Here is a 21,728-nt window from a genome sequence, read left to right as displayed (position 1 = left end):
TTTGCTTAGAGCAAAAATGTAGATATGCAGCAAGTCTGATATTGCCCATTACTTCACATATTTTGATTTATTGAATACCACTGGGATAATATAAATTTAATAATTGGAACATTATTTTTTGAAATTTAGTTTTTTTCATTCAGCCAGGTTTTTTTACATTTTATTAATACCAAAGTGAAAAATGGCCTGTGCTTATACTACAAGGATCTTATGTGAACGCAGTCCTGATTGTTCAACACAGCAAGAAAATTCACTTTCACAGTCAACAAGTCATCTTACTCAGTAGAACACAAAGTAAATGGTTTATAACTTCAATATTTGCAAGGAAAATACAGTACAAATTACTAAAAAATACTAAAATATAGAATTGTGTTCAGGCATCTCCACTACATCAATCGCAGCAGTAACCTGAAATTTGAAACTTTTAATAAAAAGTTCTTAAATATAAATTATATGGCAAATGTACAGTACATTGCTTTTTTCAGTCTCTTTTTCCAGTGTTTTGCAGTAGAACAGGGTTCCTAACATCACCTCCCTTAGGTTTAAAAAACCGAAACACAGTCAGCTGCAAGTCCTGCAGCATCATGAATGTGAGTGATCTGAGTCTGGAATACCACTGTCTCTGTAGCTTCGGTTACTACTGCTTTCACTGTGGTTATTTTTGTACAGATTCATTCCATTAGGAGGAAATATAGTGTGTATTACAAATTCCTCCTTTGAGATTGGTTCATTGCTTATTGGTAACATCTGAAAAGAAGTCTCCCTGATTTCCAGGATAGAATTGTCCTTCTTAGTGCCAGCTTCCGCATAGTCATCCTTTCTTCTTCTCCCTTTGCTGTATGCACAGTTCCTTGAGAAGAGGGATCCATTCCTATGAACATACCAGCACACTAAAGCAAGAAGGGCAATGGTCACTAGGGCCACAGCCCCACCAATGATGGCAGCCAACGGTAAATTGGGGTTTTTGTAAGGTTCTTTCTCTTGCTCTCGATTAAGGGTAGTTGTAGGATTGTACATTCGAAGGGGTGCAGTTTCAGTCTCAATACAAACAGGAGTTTCATCAAATAGGTAGAGGTTACTGGTTTCCATGGGAACCATGCAGACTCGATAGGGTGAATCAGGCTCCAGGGCTGTGACCAAGTATTCACTGCGTTCCCCTGTTACGATTGTTTCTGTTATAGATCCAAATGCCGGGCTGTGGCCCAGTTTGAGCCAGCTGAGTCTTAAAGCAGTCATAGGTAGGACAAGTTTCCAAGAGATATGAATTGTGTCAGAGGTGACAGATTTCACAGTAATTATAATTGTTTTTCTTGATGGACTCCCTGTGGTTCGCTGATCTTTAGTGAGCTTGGGGTTCTTAATGTCTGGTTGTTTGGTCACTGGAGCTGGCCACTGTCCTTGAGCAGGATACACTGTGTTGGGTATTGCAGTAGTTATCTGAATGGTGCTTACAACTGCACTGTCCTTACAATCAAACAGTTCTGCATTGAGGTCCTTGATAGCCATCCCCCGAACTTTTTCTGGGGCTTGGCACATGAGCCCACGTACATTAACCTTCATAGGTAGCGACTGTAACCAGTCACGTACCCATTTCATCTTGCACCCACAGTACCAAGGATTGTTGCGAAGAATCAGTTGGGTTATATTGTCCAAATCATCAAAGATACCCTGAGGTAAATTACTTAGGTTATTATTGGACATATCAAGTCGATACAGCTGCCTTAGATAAGAAAAGGCATTTGGGGGCACCCGATTGATGTGGTTGTCTTGAAGATAAAGCTTCCTTAGGTTTGTGCCTGGAAGGTTTACTGGTGCAGCAGTCAGGGAATTCCGCACTAGTGACAGTTCTGTTAAGTTTACTAGGTTAAAGAAAACTTTATCACCTAAACCATGGTTGTTCAAAAGGTTTCCATCCAAGACGAGGCGTTTTAGGCTAGTGAGACCTTGAAGAGATGGTGATGAAATAGTGGATATGCGATTATCATCAAGGCGTAGTTCTTCTATAGTCCTGGGCAAACCCCAGGGGATTGTGCTAAGGTGATTACGGGATAGGAAAAGCAGTCGGAGATAGTTGCTGTCTCGGAATGCCCCCTCTTCGATGCTAACAGCAGAGACGGAGTTATCATCTAAATGTAATTCTTCCAGATAGGGAATTTTTGAAAGTGAATCATAAGTGATAGTCCTTATGTTATTTTCTTGCAAATGTAACTCTTTTACATACTTCGGGAGGTTGGTAGGAAATTCATCTAAACTGTTGTGGTATAGGTATATTCTTTCTACTTTCAGCAAGTTTTTCAAATCTGATGGAATCCCAGCATTATTTATTTGGTTGTTCTGAAGGTAGAGAGTTGTAGCATCCTCTGGTATTCCTGTTGGAATGGATGTCAGAAAGCGATCATTACAGTAAATGAAACCTGCATCACAGCGGCACACAGATGGACAGGATTTAGCCATAACTGATAAAGGCGCCACCTGAAGGAACAGACCAATTTTAGTCCCGATGAGGAAGATGCTCCAGGCTGGGCTGATCATGGTCAGCAGTATTGAGGTCTTTATACAAAATAGCTTCAGAGCCCTAAAATGGAGTGAGTTTAAAAAAAAAAAAAGACAGAAAACCATCAGGCCAGCATACTTAAAATAGCATTCAAAATAGATGTGGAAAGTAAAACATCTGTGACTTCTAATATTTTAATTTTTTTTTGCAGGCTTAGGGTTTATTGCTAGATAATAATAAATACAATTATATAATCTCTTTTCCTTAAATATTTCTGGTATTAAGAAGTATCAGGTCCCAAGCCCATTTGGTTTTGAAATGTCAAATATAATTAAAGTTTTATTGACTATTCTAAAGCATTTTCATGCTACTTGATATCAATTTTGGAGCCAGTCACTGACCAAACTACTCAAATTTCTATTAATATTCATAGTGAGTTGACACATAGGAGTATGATTTGTTATATTTAAAGATAATAATGTTACTGTTCTTAAAAAACAACAATTTAATGTCTACTTTTTATTAGGTAGACTGTACAGGTGTAAAAATGTGTACTAAAAAGTCTATTCTTTTACTTTTAGGAATAGTTACACACCTTTTGAGATCCTAAATACTAGTAAAACCAATTGTTTGCTTTGATTACTGATGTTATTTCTTTTTCTTTGATTACTAATATTGTTACATTGTTAGTAGGTATTTCTAGCCAAGAAAATCAGAAGGAATCTTTTTCATCTACTTCAGGAAGGAAAGAATTACATAGCTAATACATGTAGCTAATCTAAGTGGAAAATTCCATTTCATGTTAAACTAGTTCTTTCTTTTGTTCCATTTTGTTACATGTTTTATACTACATGGTTTAATAGCTTTATGCACGTTTTCATTATATTCTATCTCATGTTTTCACATTGCATTTATCTTTTATCATGTTCTAATCTAGAATATGATTCAACTTTCCCCATGGCTGGAGAATTATAGATTTTGTGTAATATAATCTGTTCTGTGCTTGTAGGTATTAATTAGCCTTTATAATTTCAGGCATGAAAATAAAAGACTGATATTTTTCCTACCTTATTGAACGATGTGAGTAAATTTTGCGTGAGTGAAAATCCAATGCGCATATATTATTTTCCTGGTGAGGGGCTGGGACTTATAAACTCTTGTTTAGTCCTTGGAAATGTTCTTCACTGTTTATTCAAGTAATCCTATGCCGCACACACCTCCAGATCAGGCTCGCTGTTGTCAATGAACATTCCAGCTGCAGTTCAGCATGGTGGGCAAGCTCATTAAAGTGGGGACCAGAAACAATTCAGCTTCCTGTTACTATGTAGAACACATGGCTTCCTATGTATTTTTTTTTTCTTTCTGATAGAGTTTGTGTGAAGGTTCCTTTTGTGTAGCTTAATTCCCTTAGTGGAAATTACTCTCTTTGAAATTCTTATTGGCTCTTCTGTGCAATGTGGTCAGAGATAGTAACTTCAGATCCTCATGAAGAAAGCCATTCATGATGCTAAGGCCTGTATAGTAATGGGTTTTTCAGGCAGTTACCCCCCACCTTTATTCCCATCCAGGATTATCCAAGTATAAACTTTGTACAGTAGCTACATCCTGAGGTATGATTACCTGCTGCGAAATAGCTATTTCCAGCTTTTGCTTCTTGCTGCTTTCTCAAAATATCTGGTGCAGTCACGTTATGCAAGAACAGGTATTCTTTTTTAAGAGGTAAAGAAAACTTAATTCAAATATTCTTCATGGAAAAAAAAGGAAGCATACTATATTTCCTTTATATTTTTCTTCCGTAAAATATACTGGATCTGAGCATCTCCTGTGAAAGGAAAATGTTTTAATGAACTATTAATAATGAACTTGGACATACTAGAGAAATTTCATAGAGATTTAACTTCAGTTCTTTCTTTAAGCAACACATCTTTCATCATAGTAGTTGGTGAAAAGGGATAAGATGACCTCTTTGTTTTTTACTTCCCATTTTACTATACAAAGTAGGAGCTGAAGTTGAGATTGTCACCAAACATAATTTCTAATGTTAATTAATTGTTAATGCACTTTGAATTAAACACAGAAGCAAAGCTTCATTCAAGAGGCAGTAAGCCCCTTCCATGACTTTTAAATTCAAATCAGGCCACTCTTTAAGAGTTCACTTTTAAATCTTAGATATAAAATGATCAAATGTTTTAAAAAAAGAAAACAAGTACATCTCAAAGAGGTGGCAAATACATAACAAGCATTTTTTATAGAAATGCTATGGTAACTTCTTAGACACTTCTGAACATGGTTTTACAAAATCATAAAATCTACAATTTAAAGAGTTGAAAAGAGTTTGCTTTAGCAGCTTTTCTTTTGATTTGCTCAGTGCCTTGTTTGCTTCTTCCCGCTGGCCTCAATTTTCTCAACTGCAGAATGTGAACACCATCACCTTCCTCTTTAGAGGTGTTTCTGAGGACTAGTTGATGATCTTGAAACTCTAGTTACTCAGGTATTCTTGGCCAAAAAGTAGAATAGAAGTTCAAGTCATATTTAGTTTTTAGGAGAATACAATTTTAATTTTCTTTTAGCAAACTGAAGTTGAAAAATCTGTATTTGGAATAGAAAGGATGCTATTTCAATCTCTCTCTTTGTAATGACCATTAGGAAAGCATATCAAAACCTGACCAGGCATTTCCCTCTAGGTTCAAACATGAACAAGCCAATTGCCAATAAGTGTATTTTTCATTTCTGAAAGAAGACTTAAGGCTTGACCAAAGGACCGCTTTGTCCATTATCTAATATGCATGAAGATGTTTGGGGCTGGACAGGGGAGGTGGGTAGGATCAGGATCTGTTATGCAGGGTTACCCACTCAGGGGCTTTCTGTACACATGGGGAACATTAGGGTATCATGGAAATATTTGACCCTGAAATTAAGGACTAAAAGTAGAAGCAATTTGCTTCTCCCTAGTAATTACCTAGCATCCAACAAGGATAGCATCTGTTCCAGAATTCAAACACTACTGAAAGTGCATGTTAACAAGGCCAAAATTTGTGTTTCTGGTTCTCTTTGAAATCAGTTTCTTTTAGTTTGCCACCAGATACCAAGGCTATCATAGACTGCATTAACAGAAGGAAATTTAAAACAAATTAGAGATACATTTAATTTATTATTTAGGCAACTTGAAACAAAAATAGCAGTTAGCAAAAGGATAAAGTGGTCTCTAGTGGATATTGCAAAGTGCCCAGAGAGGAAAGTTTAAATGATTTATTGTTTAACGTTAGATTTTACTGTGATGCCTTTAGGGCTTTGCTCATTATTGTTGAACTTCAGTAGTGTATTTTCTTGAAGATTGTTACTTTCTTGGTATGTGAAAATGGAAAACCAGGCTGTTGAAATTATAATTACAAAGTTACTCTTAAAAGTATCTGCTGTGAATTTTTTCTAAGCTGGAAAATTATTCAACATAAAAATAATTTGGTTAATTTAAGCTTAGAAAACAATTAGTTTTGTTAAATTGCATTGGAAACTAATTAAAAACCATTATAAACATAACAAGTGAGAACTTCCTTAAAACGTTACCAATAGTTGGGCATTTCTCATACTCCAGGACACACTCTAAAACTGAGAAGATGAATCTGATGAATGGGGATTTAAAAATTGTTGATTGTTCCCTCAGTCAGGTTAGCCTGGAGTATGTCCAAGGTGACGATCATAATGAAAACCAGAGATAAAGCTTGTATCTGAACTATAAATAATTCACCAAATCAAGCTCTAAGAATATTATTGATAGACACATTTTTTAACCCAGAGAAAGAAAAAAAATTCTAAATTGGTGTGAAAAGAAGAAAGATTAATTTGTTTTTTTTCCCTGTTTTATATCGGTGAAACTACCTCCTCTGCTGTTTGATATGCAAACTCACATTGCCATTAATACAATAGTGATAATAATGTAGGATGAACAGAAAGCCTTAAATCTCATTAAATTCTTAGAAAATGTCTTTCTCTTCTCTTCAAATTGCATTATAGCAAAAGGCAAAAATATAAAAGCAGTTTTCTCTGGATAGAAGGATACTCTTTCAGAAATGAAGATTCCATCACATGTCCCTAGTCCCTTAAGCTCAATTCATGCTTCCTTCTGTTTTATATGTTATATTTTATATCTTCTCCTGCCCTTTTATATTTTAAACTATAGTGCTAAACAGTTTTGGTTTGTTTTGCATATTAAAGGCTGTACTGATCTCTCTATCTAAAATAAGCGATCTTGCCCCCATGCTTTAGACTTCCCTCTTTCTGAGCTGGCTCTACATTTCAGGCACATAGAGACACTGTAGTTGAATGTGAATGCTTAAAAGGAAAATGACCCCCACTGGCATGGACACTGTGGCCAGGTTTCCACAACATCGACTTCAGAGCCTTTATGTCTGCATAAGCTTGAAAGAGGCCATTACTTCTGAACAAAAAGAAATCGATCTTTTAGAAAAATATTGTTAATGGGGTAACTTGGGAGAAGACATGAATGGTGCCCTGGTTACTTAAAGGAATGTTTTAGGAAATTATTTTTTAATGGAATCATTACTTAAGTACATAGCATTTAAAACTGAGGCAAAAAGAAGAAAAACATAATCACCTCTCTGGTAAATAAAATTTTTAATATTGACCTTTCTATTCAGTTTCTCTTTATAAATAAAAAATTGTAGTTTTCTTTTTAAATGCATTTATAATGTAATCATCAAGTCCGTGAAAAACATCCAATAGATAAGGATGCTACCATTTTGAGATATTTTAAGAAAACTAATATAATTTAAGAAGTTGTATCTGAGTAGAAAACCGGTATTTAAATAAAATCAAGAACTTGAGGCAATCTACATGTTTATATGATGACATCTCTGCTACTGCAGTATTTTGGAGGTGGAAATGTTTGAGGTGAGAAGGTATTTCTCATGTTTTGACAACCTAGATTAAGATTAAATTATATTTTGATAGTGCTAAATTCTTAAATCCTTTTTTTGCTACCTTTGATTTAAATTTATTGATTTGAAATCATTGTTCATTTAAAAAATCTTAAATCAAGTATTAAGTTTTGAGATTTTAGTTTCTTTTTAATGATTTGCTCACATAATGATTTCTTAATGCTGGGAACTTTTTAAAATATTAAATCTAAAAGTAGAATGACATGTAGAACTTTTAATCCAAGTTAATTGCATTATTATTTTGAATAAAACCTTGAAATTGACCAAAACACATGCTTAACCAAATTTATTTAAATCTGTAAATATTTCTAGGTAAATTGGAATTTATACAATCATAATCTAGAGTATTAGGAAAGTAATTATTTCTGAAGGCTTAAATTGCTGCTAGAAAGCACAACAAAATGATCAACCTGTGAATGCTAAGTCTTTGTATGACAAATGGTATTTCAGATACATATATGATTAAACTGAAAAACTGAAGTGCATCAGGTTAGTTGATAGTGACAGTAAAATGCTTTCTAAGCAGCCTGTCTGGTAGTTAAATTTTCCACGATCATCAGATTTCAGGAAAGTTCCAATTCTTTTGTTTAATGCCAGGCAAGCAGAAGGACCTCTAACTCTCCTCTTGAGAGTCATGAAGTCTGAAGGGTTTGCTGTCAGGCAGAGTAGCAAGTGTTCCTTTTTATAGTCAGTTTTATCTAGACTATTTTTTAGCCTAAAAAAGATTTTGTTCCATTTTTGCAAAATAGGGGATAAAAGTTCCAAAGCAAAGGATTTTTACTTTCTCTCTTTATGTTACTGGCTCTTTTTCCCCAATAGGTTTGTGACAAATGAATCTAATTCTGCTTCATTTATTTTGGCTTGTAAAGTTAAATCGAGCATCCTTAAAACAAAAAGGCAAACTGGGATGTTATCTTTCATTTTAGTGAATGCTGCTTCCTTTTAGAATATTAAAGCCAGAGTAAATGAATTAGAGAACCGAGACTTATAAGAATGAATAAGATATTAATTTAGAGGGTGGTAAAGGTGAGCAGTAGAGAGCTCGGGGGCAGGAGGCATGCTTTAACTTTGCGTTGACTTTTGAGCAATTGCAATTAAAACTATGCTTACTTTTGTTAAACTGCAAACATTTTCCCATTGCAAACTTGAAATTCCTTTTTCGGTGTTGAGTATATTTTGGTTGATGTGCTTTCTATTTCTAATATTCAAGTTTCCATATACTAGTACAACAAATATTTGGGTATATGTGCCAAGCAATGTGCTGGTTGGTGAGAACATCCAAAATCATAATACACCTTGTTTTTTCATTTTGGAGTAGGGTACTATTGATTTAAACCAAATGAAGAGGAAGAAAATCAACAACACATAAACTGATCAATCCAAAGTCCAGTGGCACACTTTGAAAATGGTGTTTAAGCAAATGTGGTCTGTGGGTTTTCTTTTCAAAGTTGCCAGGGTAACTTGTGCACATGTAAAGTGAAAGAATAAAGAACAAAAGCTGTCATTGTCTCATCACGTGAGAGCAGTTCTCCCTCCTCCCATTTAAGCAGACTAATACTGTACCTGGAGAGAGATTGTTATGCATTCCTGACACTTGATTTTAGAGGTAGGAAAGAGATCATGCATATGCAAAGCAAATGCAAGTTTAGCTGCTGCTTGAATTTGATTTCATTCCTTTTTACTTCAAATCTGTCTTCTCTGGAGTTCATGTCAATAGACAGACAAATCAAGTCCTGCAACCTGCTCTTCTATGCAATATAAACATGGCTTTCAAAACTTTTTCAGTGTGATGTTTTACCAAATTTAGTGATGTCAATCTGCATCCTGAAACTGGAAAATGCTTTCTGAAATGTATACTCCTATTTTGGCTCTTAAGATGAAGAAGGCTTTTTCCAGAAGACATTTACAAACCATCTCTTTGTTGGAAATTGGTTTGTTGACTTATGGTAACTTTTTGAAATGTTGGAATGTTAGAAGGATTCGAGAAACAGCCCTTTTTATGCTCTGAAGAGAAAAATGCAGCTTTGAGAATTAATATTGCTGAGAGATTTACTGTAGAGTTTTTGCCCACTGGGGGGTGGTACAATCTACCAGAACACTGCTTTCAGAAGCCGCAAGTCAGATGTTGGCTGCTGCCGGCCAGTTTTTCTCTGGTTTAATTACAACAAAGCCTCCCGTTGAGAAGAACAGTGAAGGCCTCTGGGGCAAAAGGTGGGGGGTGGGAGGGAAGGGGGAATAAGGGAAAAAAAGGGAAGAAATTACAGCCTTTGAAAAATTTACTGAATCTCATTTCCCTCATTGTCTTCATTTATCGTAGTCTTCATTTGACTTTCAACGATTATTTATAATGCTATTAAAATAAACTGGTTGAATAAAAGATTATTTAAGGGGGTTTATTCAGAATTTTTGTTAGCTCTGGATCTTGGCATTAATCACATTCTTTGTTATGTAGCCCACCCACCTTAAAAAAGGGGGGGCAAAGTTAAGACCCACTGAAATGGCAGTTTTAAACCAGATTTTTTTTAAATGGCCAGATTTAATATTGATATGAACAATGGCATATCAAAAATAAAAAGCAGAAAGAAGAAACATTCATATAATAGTAATACAAGGTAAGGTTCTTGGCTACTGATTTTTGTAGAGTTTAAAATTGTTTAAAATAATCCAGAAAGAGGAAGAAGCTTTAGGGTGTGTGGCCAAGAGAAGCACAGATGAATCTCCTCTCCGCAGTGCACTTGCAGGTTTAAAGCTGATAATTGTATTTTTCATCTGGAGGCACTGAGTGTTCATTAGGATCTTGTGTCCCTAGGCAGGTGATGCTGAACATAATTGGAGTTTCTATTTGATTGGGCAATATAGTCTAGCGAAGAACCTGGGATAAAGATAATTAATAGCTTGCTAACGAAGTCTGACAGCCACAAGATTTCAAACAAATTTATTTCACACTGCTTCATTTAGCTTTGAAAAAGTTTTGATAGAATTGGAGGCTCCTTAATTAACACCTGAAAGCAAAAGAAACATACCTTCTATTTTGCTGCCACACTCAGTTATGACAAATTTTCTTACTGTTTTTCTTCGTTTTGTAAAAACTTTATTTGCTGCTCAATTATGTATTTCACAAACATTAACGTTTAGGAAGTGTTTAACTGGGCATTTTGAACCTAACCATAATTGATTTAAAAGAGGGGGTTGTGTGTTAATAACTGATAGTTAGTAATACAGGAACACAGTATTAATGAATTTATTATGTTTATTCATTCACTGTTATCTTTGCTGCTCCTTGGACTTGATGTGTTTTGGCAGTGCTCTATTTTAAAAAAAATTAAAAGTGATTTTCCTAGTTAAATACATGCAATCACGTTTTTGGAACCCTGTTTTTTATTTCAGGCTAATAAATATATGTACGTGTGTGTATGTGTTGTGCACACACATAAATTTGCAAACGAAGTAGCATAGCTCTGATTTAATCTTTCTATAGAGTAAAACTTGGCATATCATTAATATTGGTAGTAGTGGTAATATTAATATTTTGTGGTACTTTTAAAGGATTAATTTTTTTCTTTACACTTCAAAAGAGATGAGTATAAGTCGTCTGTCACTGTGGGGCAGCATAAGTGATCCTACCTGAAAACAGACAAATTCATTCTTTATGTTTATGCTGGTCAGGATATTCTCATGCAGTTAGGGATAAATGAAAGGCATTGCTGCAGCTGAAGCATTTTTCTAGTGGCTTTATTCTTGCTAGTTAGTGTGGTTGTTTCTTGCTAATTAAATAACATATATGTGCATTTTAAAGCAGATAGATTTATTTTAAAAATTGTAAATAGCTAATTGCTAAAACCATTAGAGAATTTGGTTCATAATTGGCAAATATCAAGTCTTTTTTTCTTTTTAATTCCAAATAATTAATTAATTAAAAATCAACCCCCTATATGTTGAGAAAACACAGGCCTGTTGCACTCTTTTATCTCTATGCAACCATTTTGTTTCAGACATAATTCATTTAAAAAAATTTTTGAGGAGATACATTTAACTACTTTTTGAAAGCTTTGTTGTATAAAAACATTTCTTGTAATATAACATTTTCCTATAAGTTGCAAGTGAACAGATACTCCGCATATCCCACTTGATGAGGGCTCTACTCATTTTTTTTTTCTCTGCTACCGCAAACTTGCTGCATACATCAGGCATAGCTTCCTGGCTGAGCTCTGTTAGTTTTTCTGAGTAGACTTTGCCAATTTCTATGCTAGTCACATACTACATTTGCCCCAGCAATGGATTTGGCGTTCTGCTGGAGAGGGAATATGGTTTGGAAGAGAGTCTCCTCCTCCTCTGAGTTGAATTCACTAGTTGAGATATGCAAGACTGAAATGCTGGAAGCAGCTCTGGCAGGACAGTAGTGCAAGCTTTAAAATCTAGGTGTAGCTGTTAGTCCTTACAGAGGCACAGAAGTCTCCAGGAACAGCTCGGCTAGCTGTGAGCAAGATATATGCTTTTCATGTACTGTGTACTCATGGGCTGAGGGATTATTGATTTTCTTTCACAGTTGTAGAAACAGCAATTGGTGATCATACCACACATACACTACACACCAAGTTAGCAAGACCTTTTGCTTTCCTGTCTGTGAAAAATCTGCCTTGTATTCTTCAATATTTAACATTTAACTTTCCAACTTAATGTTTTCCATAAGTCTCTTTTCAAATAGCAACTATACGAGACAGAAAATAGTCATTTATTATTTTTGGTAACCAAAAGATTTTTAAGAAACTTATTGCATTTGGTTATATAGTCAAATTTTTCCTTGCTGGCTTGCACGCACATAGATTGCTGGTACTGGTGACAGAGCAAACGTTCGTATTTGAATGCCTCATGGCACCAAGTCATTTGCTTCTAGAGAGTAAAACCAAGCAAACTTTCTGGGACAATCACAAGGAAAAACACGGAAAACACTTACCAGGATGACGGAGAAAAAGCAATCCTACATATACTGCCGCTATAGCTGTAATTCCACTGACTGTGGACTGGAGTAATAACCCTCCCCCCCTCTCCCAAGCTCCGCGTCCAGTCCACACAAAGCCACGGCAGCTGCAGGCTGAGCTTGTCCTGCTTCGGATCACTCCTACACGGAGGAGTGAGTGAGGGAGAGCATTCCAGTTTACTGCACACAGCCCACCTCCAAGTCTGAAGTTAAAGCTTCACCTCGCAGTGGTTGAAGAAGGGGGTGATGTCATAGGTGGGCAGGACTTAGTCAAGCTGTTGTTCAGTGAGGTAACTTGATCATCAGAGACGTGAGCTTTGCGAACGCTAGAGGGAGCGAGAGAAGCCAAAATGAGGCGCTCGGCCTGCCGAAGCTAGGATGCCATTTGGTTTGTAGGCAGCCCTTTGGAATCTCCACATTTTCTAAAGTTTACTACAACTAGATAGTGGTAGCAAGCTTTAAAAAAGATACAAACAAGCATGTTAGAAGGATATTTATAAGATTACAAGAGAAAAACACAAGTTCTTTTTGTTTTTTAAGCCATCTGTATTAAAAAGAAGTTAACCCAAATCATATTATTTTCATTATTGACTAGTTACAATAATGTTATAATTATGCAGGCTAGTAACCCCAACTGTGAATATTTATTTAACAAATGAAAGCAAGTTCAAATAAATAACTGATTTATTTAAGGGAAGGGGAACACGAATGCTGAAAGGTAAAAAAAAAAATGAAGTAATCAGTCCTTTTTCCTGGAGGTAATGAGTAAGTTATTGTTCTATATATGTTTTAGGAAATGGAAAGATTTTCCATATACTTCCACTATTTGTCCATCATCTTTATAGCCCCGTAGATCTTAGGTTTTTCATATTTAGGAGACTCTCCCTAAGATAAAAAAGTTTTAGAAAAATTAAAAAGAATATTTTCCTTACTGATATGTTTTTGCTGCTCTGACCATGGGTTAAGGTATAAACATCTTAAGGAGAAAAAGAACCTTTCAGTAGTGATTTTGCTTGTATTAAAATTATTTTAATTTAGGTACATGAATAAACACTGGGCAATTGTAAGACAGAGATGTTATGAATTAACAGAATTATAGACTTTTATTTTGAATTAAGATTTTCGTAGACTGGTTCCTGCTATTTGGTCAGCAATTGCTTTCGAGCCATAAGTTTTCCACTGAGTGTGCTTCACTTTTTAATGTTTCTGGGAAGAATTTTGCTTTTATATTTACCTGAAGGGCAATTTCCTTAAACTGCTATTATTTGTTTTATTCTTAGAGGTTCACAACATTCTCCTTTGTGCTTTTTTAAAGTGTCTAGGAATGTTTGTTTCTGAAGGAGCCCAGCGAATTGTTTTTCCCAGGAGTATTTGATTATGATCTCTTAATTAGCTTCATTTGGTTTATCTGTTTATAGGCTTCTTTGATAGCAGGTTGACTTCTGAGTTCCCCTCCAAGAATGCGTGATATCAAAGTAGAAGGTGAACCCTCGATAAGGGCTATATTGACCCCTATTGTTCTATGATTGCACTTTTGCTGGCCTCTGAGGGCACACCCATTAAATCCAGGAGTTTTAGAATTCTAATGTCTGTTGAAAAGCCAATTTCTTAGAAATGTTAGGTAGCTCAAGTTAAACTGAGATGCAGCTGCTGAATCTTTAGAGGAAAACGAGGTGGGAATAACAGATAATCTCTCAGTAAAGGGTGGATTTTTTCCTGTTACTGCACAACAGACACATGGATTAAATTATTTTATGAAACAATTCTTTCTAGAAGCTATTTCCAGATGAGGCTTACTTATATTTAAAAAAGGACTTTTTGCCTGGCCAAATTCCTGTGGGTTTATATCCATATTTAACCAGTTTTGTCTCAATTCAAGCAGGCTTTAAACAGAAAAGAAAGATAAATGGATAATTTTGTTTATAGGTACCTAAAAGAGAGTGTACTGGCCTGGGAATTAGGGGTTCTGAAGTTTCCATTCCCTAGGCTGCCATTTGTTATATGACTTCATATCACCTGCTCTGGGCTTTGGTTTCATCACATGGCAAATAAAGGCAGCAGGAATTTATTGAAAGCCAATTATGTATTGTTGCTTTTATTTTTGTTTTTATTTTTATTAAGATGTGGACTAAAATGTAGAAGACAAGAGACTGTGAAAACTGTAATCTGTACTAGGGGCACTGATTTTCGAGGCAAATTCTTGATATACCCCCATCACCCTACCCTGTGCAAGAATATATACTCTTTTGCTGCTTCCATTTTTTTTTTAACTTCCTGCTCTTATCAGCTGCCTGAAACTCTGCCAATTGGAGGTGAACTTATAGTAATATGTACCCTTTTTGAAATAATATGTACCATCTCTGAAAAGATTGAGTTACCCTGAGTAACTTCAGATTGCTTTCCTCCTTTGTTACTTAAGAGAGATTAGCTACAGAAAGGGGATGGCTGTCCTGGTTGGAGGGGAAGGCAGGCAGGCAATTTTCAGTATGAAGCCCATTAGGCTGTGATAGGAAGGGAGAGGCTGGATTGTTGCAGCAAGGAGGACTCAGCTCAGAGTGGAGAAACCAGTGTACTCTGATGTTTAAGAGCATGGGCTTCAGGGTCCAGCATAGCTGGGCTCCATCTTGGCTTTGCCACATGACTGTAAACAAATTCCTTAATCCCTCTGAGTTTGTTAGCTCAGTGCTTGACTCATAGTAAGTATCCAATGAATGGTAGCTTATTAAGATGAGGGGATCTGAGCACCTGGAAAAAAGGAACATTATGAAGTGGTGGAAGATGCAGGAAGGAAGGGAGGAGAAAGCCAGTGACAGCTTTTTTCACACTCTTCAAAGTTTCCCTTTGAAGTAGTTCTATAGCCAGGAAATGGGGGAGGAGGTGGACGAATAGGAGATATTCTTGTTGATTTTTTTTTCTGTTGTCCTCAAGCATTTCATGGCCTCATGTTCCCAGGATTTAGAACTTAGTTGAGTTCGAGTAGACATTTTGGGTTGAAAAGGTGTTTGTTGTTGTTTTGCATTTTATTTTGTTCTGTGGCCTAGATTGTGAATCTAATACTGTACTTGAGAAAGTGCATTTCAGATTGTGAACAATTGGCTTGAAAATGAACTCTAATAGCATATTCCAGTTTTAAAACTCTAGGACTATGTAAACTGGTCATATCAAAGGACTTTGTGTTATTCTGTTTTTGTGAAAGGATGTGAGATGCTCCCTGGTGGAGAACAGGGGAGATTGGATTTGGAATCAGGTTTCCCAGACTCTGCCATTTACTTATGTATTCAAGTGAAGATAACAAGAGGAAACCAAACCTCTTTTAATATGAACAACTTCCAGCTGAAAATGACTACGATACATAATTATTCCCTGGGACAATTTAATTCAGGTCTTCCAACCTGTCTAGACTTAAGCTACCTCATTCACTCTTTCACTCATTCATTGTACACAAATTCATTGAACATCCCTGTAAGAAGCTAAAGAACTAGGTGATCCCTAAACCACCTCCAACTATGATAGTTGTGATTTAATCTTAGAATGCATAAAAGTTCTTTTAAGTCTTAGAAGCATTCTTTATGATATTCCTTCCCCTCACTATTCTTCATCAGAATAGTCTTCAAAGTTTTGTGAAAAACAAATTAACCAGGTCAGGCTTTTGGTATATTAAATTCTTTGGGCTGTTGAGAACTTTTTGGTTGCAAGTGATTGGAAAGTCCAAGCTTTACTGCCTAATCAACAGTTGGCATCTATTGGTTTGTGTACCTGAGAAGTTCAAATGTATGGTCTGGCTTCAGGTAAAGCTTAATACAGTGGCTTAAAATATGTCAACAAGAATATAGTTTCTTTCTGGCTCTTAGTGTTCTGCCTTTTTTAGTGATGGCAGCCTCCTCAGGCTATATAGAACAGACCCTTGGCAGCTGCAGGCTTTCTCCTCAGGCAGCAACAGTTCCATGTATCACATTCCCATAATGCAGTGTTCAAGGGAAGGGAGGTCACCTCCAGAAGCTCCTGTATGGAGCCCTGTGATTCACTTTCTCTCATTTGTTTAAACTTGATCATATGCTCTTTCCTGAACCTATTACTGGTGGATGGGGAAATATGTTGGTGAGATTAAGCCTTCTGTGGGGTCAACCCCACTCAAATACATGGCTGAGAATGGAGGAGAGGGTATGACCCAAAGGAAAATTGAGCACTGTTAGTTTGAGAAGGAAGGGAGGGATGCTGGATATTAGCTCGTTTTCAGAAGCTTTGGCATGCTGAAACTTGGGCATGTTTTAGAAATTTATAAACTTGAAGCTACTCTTTTTCTTTTTTTAAGCCAGAGTTTCTGTTTAAATTGCCAAAACATCTTTAAAAGATTTTCTATTTGTAGACCCTCTCAAGTCTAGCCCAGTTTTCTGTGTCAACAGGTAGAGATGCATGTCAGGGCACATCAGAACTACCTCTTAACATGAGCCTATGGGATGTTAATAAAATATAGAGAGAGTGCACGTTCAGCTATCTGTAATTCTGTGAAGTCAGGCCAGATGCTTAATGCACCAGTTAGAAACTGTACCGCATCTTTCTGAACAATTCCAAAGGGTGTTGGAGAAATAATTAGATTTTAGCAGGTCACAGATGCCTTAGAATACTAAAAGGTTTTAAAAATGCTGTATTAAACTGTTCTTCTGTTCTGATATTTGCCTTTTATTAGTCAACACTTAAAATGTACCTAAAAACAATCACGTATCCCTTTTAAGTGTGTTTCCAAAACATACTCCACTGGAGTGAGATCTGTCGTTACAGGACTTGAAACAGAAATCAAAGCAAAATCAGAGTGGTTATTTCCCTGCCTGCCTGTCTGCCCACCCTTTGGTACAGTCTTCTCCTCAACACCCAATTTAGACTGTTACTCTTCAGAGATTGGGAGAAAGGTGATTTAAAAAAAAAAAAAAACAACAACAAACAACTGAGAAAAACCAGCCCTTTGGCCTCCCAGGAAAGAAAGGAGGAATTGTGATTCAGAACAGGTTAGTACCTAGCCAAAAGTGAGGGCATAAGGAAGCTGGTTAGTACAAAACTGAAAGCCTGCTGTTCCCTATTTTCTTCCTCCTTCAGGGCTTTCAGGTATGGCCATGCAGATGGGGCACTATGCAATTCCTGCCGATGTAGGCTGTGTCCTTAATCCCTTCCAACTCCCCAGTGCTGTGTCTCCTTTCTCTCTTTGTTTTAATATGCAAAAAAGAGAGTTTTAAAATGGACCTTAGGAAAAAGCAGAGACTTGGAGCAAGCAGAGTGAGTGAATTCTCCCTCTGATACTTTGTGTGTGGCCCTAGGTAAAGAACTTCAGTTCTTTGAGCCTCACTTCTCATTTATGAAGAATGGGATATGGGACCCACCTCATTTTGTAATTATGGACTTCAAATAAAGTTGGTGCATGTAAGAGTTTATTACTAAATCTGAGAAAGCACTTACCAAGACAGAGCTAAAACCTGTGAATAGTTGCTTTTTATTTTCATAGTGATGAGTGGGGCCAGGGTCAGTTCAAAAGGCACAGTCCACTAATGTTAAATTGAGCTGTGTGTTTTAATAATTTATCTTTGGGAATGAAACAATTTGAGAAATGCTTCTGCTTGTTGTCCTGGATGCTCAGACTTTGAGATAACAGTATCTAAAGCTGGTTCTGAGACTTAATTACAAATAAAACGACAAATTCCTTATCCTTGGCAATAATTAGTATAAAACATAGCTTTGAAGGAATGGCTAACAGTTAATAAGAGCAGATCAATATACATCTGATTATTAAGATGTGTATTTCCTAGGTATCATAAAAGGATTGCCCTGAAGCCATGTGATTATCTGTATAGCTAGCTGCTGCTGTTAATCTAACCAAAGCTGTCATCGCATGCAAATCATCTTATTGTTTCACTATTTCTGGAGTATTGGTGCTAATTTTAGGTACACACATAGACTTTCTGAGAGGAAGATTTCCTAAAATTGTTGTCAAATTTTCCATATTTCTGGAAACCAGCTCTGTAGTTCTCCTTGTGTTTGAAATTCTCTCTTTTAGGGATTGCTATTTCCCTGCAGCCCAGATTATTTAGGTACATAAACATGTGTAATATTGAAAGGAACATGTTTAAAATAGAATTGAAGGGCTGGCCCCGTGGCCAAGTGGTTGAGTTTGCATGCTCCGCTTTGGCTGCCCAGGGTTTTGCTGGTTCGGATCCTGGGCGCAGACATGGCAACACTCATCAGGCCATGCTGAGGCGACATCCCACATACCACAACCAGAAGGACTTACAACTAGAATATACAACTATGTACTGGGGGGCTTTGGGGAGAAGAAGAAGAAAAATAAATAAATAAGTAAATAAATAAATGAATAAAGATTGGCAACAGATGTTAGCTCAGGTGCCAGTCTTAAAAAAAAAGTAGAATTGAAGACTTTTGTTTTACTATATCTGCATATAAATGACTGTGGAGACTGCCCCTCATTGACACTGTCTAGGAGGAGTAGATCTACTGCAGTTAATGTCTCTTTGCCCTTGGGAACTGTTGTGAACTGATTGTTTACAAGATGTTTTTAAGGGATAACATGTTATCAATTGATTATATTTGAACTAAGTGAACGTTTTACAATATCATCTATTCAAAATAAAAATAAATAAGAATTAAGTTCGTGTTTACCATTGAGAAATTTTCTTTAAAATATAAAAATCTATTGACATTTTCTGAACATGATTTGTGACAAATATGTTATATATAAACTAGATTATGTCTGTGTCTCCTCTGCCTCACTTCCTTCATACTTTAAGTAATTAATCTTAAATTTGGGGAATTTAAAAACATTTTATAATTCTTTCGTTACTAAGTTTTTATTCCTTTTGTTTGACATTGTGTGTTTAAAAATTAAGATCTAGACTTGACAAGTTTCATTATCAGTGCACCCATATCACCAAAATTTATTTATACTTTAATGAGCTTTTATTCTTAATAAGCTGTTTTTACAAAATGAGGGTAAAATTGAAAAGTAGTAAAAAAAGTGTTACTTTTTAAAGTTAATAATTTTTGTTTGTGAGAAAGCTGAGAAGCTTTTTAGTAGTTGATTAATTCCCATGTTTACATAGAAGCAGTATGGAACCATTTGAGTCGGCACTCATGCAGCCCCTCTTTGTTTTCTTCAGTGGCCCAGGGAACAGACTTGTCATTCTGAACTGCCCACGTGTAATTCTGTCCTCCCCTTCTTCCCCGGGGCAAGTCAGAAGTAAACTTATCAGATCATATCTTATTGCCAAAGAGCAAAGCTTGTTGGCTGACTAAAGAAGAGAGGAGGACAAGTAAAATATGACAGGTTTGATGCCAAAAGTCCCAGGTTAATGTTGGTTTTTAAATAACTAAACTTTTTTGAAAGTAGGATTTACATCTTTTGAAAATATTTCCTCGAGTTTTACCTTATCTAGAATTTTAAGTGCAGCAAAAGTTAATAGTTTTACCCATATTTTATACACTGTAATTAAGTTATCACTATTATCATTATTATTGTTGTTGTCATTGCTCCTATTATTTGTTCTTTGCAAGCAAATCTTTCTATCTTATATTTGGAAGAAGTTAGGGAAAATTGCATTGCATCTTATGTGCTTCCAGTATACTGTTCTAACAAAAGTAGAAATGGCTTTCTGATAGAAAGTAGAAGTAGCTTTCTGATAGGAAGCAGAAATATTATAAATGTAGAAATAAATTATTATAAATGTTAAGTAATTATAAGGAATTTTTATATCATATTTATGTCCTGTCTTCTTGACTGAACAAAAAGAGTTTATAGGAAACTTTTAAATCATATTTATATTCTGTCTTCTTGTCGAAACAAAAGGTATTACCATCTCCATTCTAATATAGCTGATATCTAGTAATTGTATAGCAGGTGCCAGTCGAAGAACTTGTTCTGGGCACTCAGAAGATAGTAATAAGGTGATATCTGTAGTTCTAAGAGAAGATAATGCTATCCAGGCTCTAAAGGGTTACAATTTTTTAATTCACTTTGTCCAACTCACTAGCATCCTCTTTGTTTTGTTTAGGTTGTTTTTACTTCCAACTAAATCTCTGAATTAGCTGGTTAGGAGCAATGGGTGGTTAGATGGTCTAAGTAAGCTCTTGCTTTGAGAGTCTTCAGTGCACACTCAAAACAAAAGGGGTAAAGAAAAGAGAAGGTAGAGCAGGCGTTCTAAGAAGGCCCTTCAAGTCTGATGTCTAGTTTGCCCTGTGTCTTCCCACAGCTTTTCAACAAATATTTAGTGGATGGCAAGGTATGTGCCATAAGTCTGGTCACTTTGACTCATTCTTTGTTCTCCAAAGACTTTATAAGCAACCTTCTAAAGTTCTCCTATCCACGTGGATTATAGGTGGGCCAATACCATCTCATAACAGCTAGATATAAACTCCTGCGTAATTCCAAAGAAAAGACAAAGAAACCTCTTCTTAGTCTGTGGATGAGAAGGTCAGGAGCAATTTAACCAATGCACTCTGGGCTATAAAATCATGTTTGAGATGAAACTGCTAGCAGCTAAAGAGGGAAAGTTTTTGAAGAGATATTAAGGATAGAATCAGAGCTGTTGAGATAGCAATGATATGTTGTTAATTTGAGGGGAAGAGAACCATAGTAGGTAGATTTTGAACTCTTTACCAGTTACTGTGGTGGTAAGTGTAAGCAAGGAAGACAGAGGAAATTGTCTTACAACATTCACAATGCCTGTTCCTCTCAGCCATCTTTGTAGTGAATTTTGGGGAAGGGGTGGGGAGATTGCTGAATTATAGAGGTCAATGAGGAAGAAGAGAGAAGTTCATAGATGTGAGCAAAATAATAGTATCAGTATAGTAACACTAATATTCTAATAATGGTCATAGTATGAAAAGAGTGGGGGAAAGCTAAGCGTAGACTAAAATAGTAAAATCTGATTTCAGAGGAGGGGAAAAGATATTCAGATATGGAGATATGTTACTAATTTTGGGTATTAAGAAATATGACTGGACTGCTCATTCCCTTCTTAGGCCCTTCCAGGGAAGAGAGTTGAGGTTCTTCAGATGCTGCCAGTTTTAAGTTTACAGGAGAGTCCATAGAATTCCCAAATCATTTATTTGTTCTATATTCAGGAATGTAATCCTGGACTGAGGAAGGGTCTTCTTTATATGGCAAGGAAACTATCTGCTTTAGGAGAGTGAAAGCTGACACTTGCCAAGAGAGCTACAATGGCCTAACTAAGCCACAACCATTAAAGGGGGATGTGTGCATGAAGCCACATGTCATAGTCAAATCACCCACATGTCCATT

At 36.1% G+C, this 21,728-nt stretch overlaps 2 protein-coding genes across 6 annotated transcripts in view; one reads left to right on the top strand and one right to left on the bottom strand.

The window, feature by feature from the left end:
* MACROD2 (mono-ADP ribosylhydrolase 2) overlaps positions 1-21,728 on the top strand; it is a 1,871,078-nt gene that overhangs the window by 286,176 nt on the left and 1,563,174 nt on the right. The window lies entirely within an intron of this gene.
* Positions 405-12,619, bottom strand: FLRT3 (fibronectin leucine rich transmembrane protein 3). 2 transcript variants are annotated; one of them, XM_046678758.1, is made up of 3 exons: positions 12,404-12,619; positions 3,562-4,316; positions 405-2,575 (listed from the first exon to the last, which is right to left on the bottom strand). In XM_046678758.1, the coding sequence occupies exon 3, from the start codon at positions 2,530-2,532 to the stop codon at positions 583-585; it is 1,950 nt and encodes a 649-aa protein (XP_046534714.1). In that variant the 5' UTR covers positions 2,533-2,575; positions 3,562-4,316; positions 12,404-12,619; the 3' UTR covers positions 405-582. The 2 variants fall into 2 exon arrangements, with proteins under 2 accessions (XP_046534714.1, XP_046534715.1); XM_046678759.1 differs by having other exon boundaries at positions 4,115-4,316.

Source organism: Equus quagga, chromosome 12, assembly GCF_021613505.1.
Source record: "Equus quagga isolate Etosha38 chromosome 12, UCLA_HA_Equagga_1.0, whole genome shotgun sequence".
Classification (NCBI taxonomy): Eukaryota; Metazoa; Chordata; class Mammalia; order Perissodactyla; family Equidae; genus Equus; species Equus quagga.
Note: the sequence above shows the minus strand (reverse complement) of the source record. Positions and strands in the feature narration are given on the sequence as shown.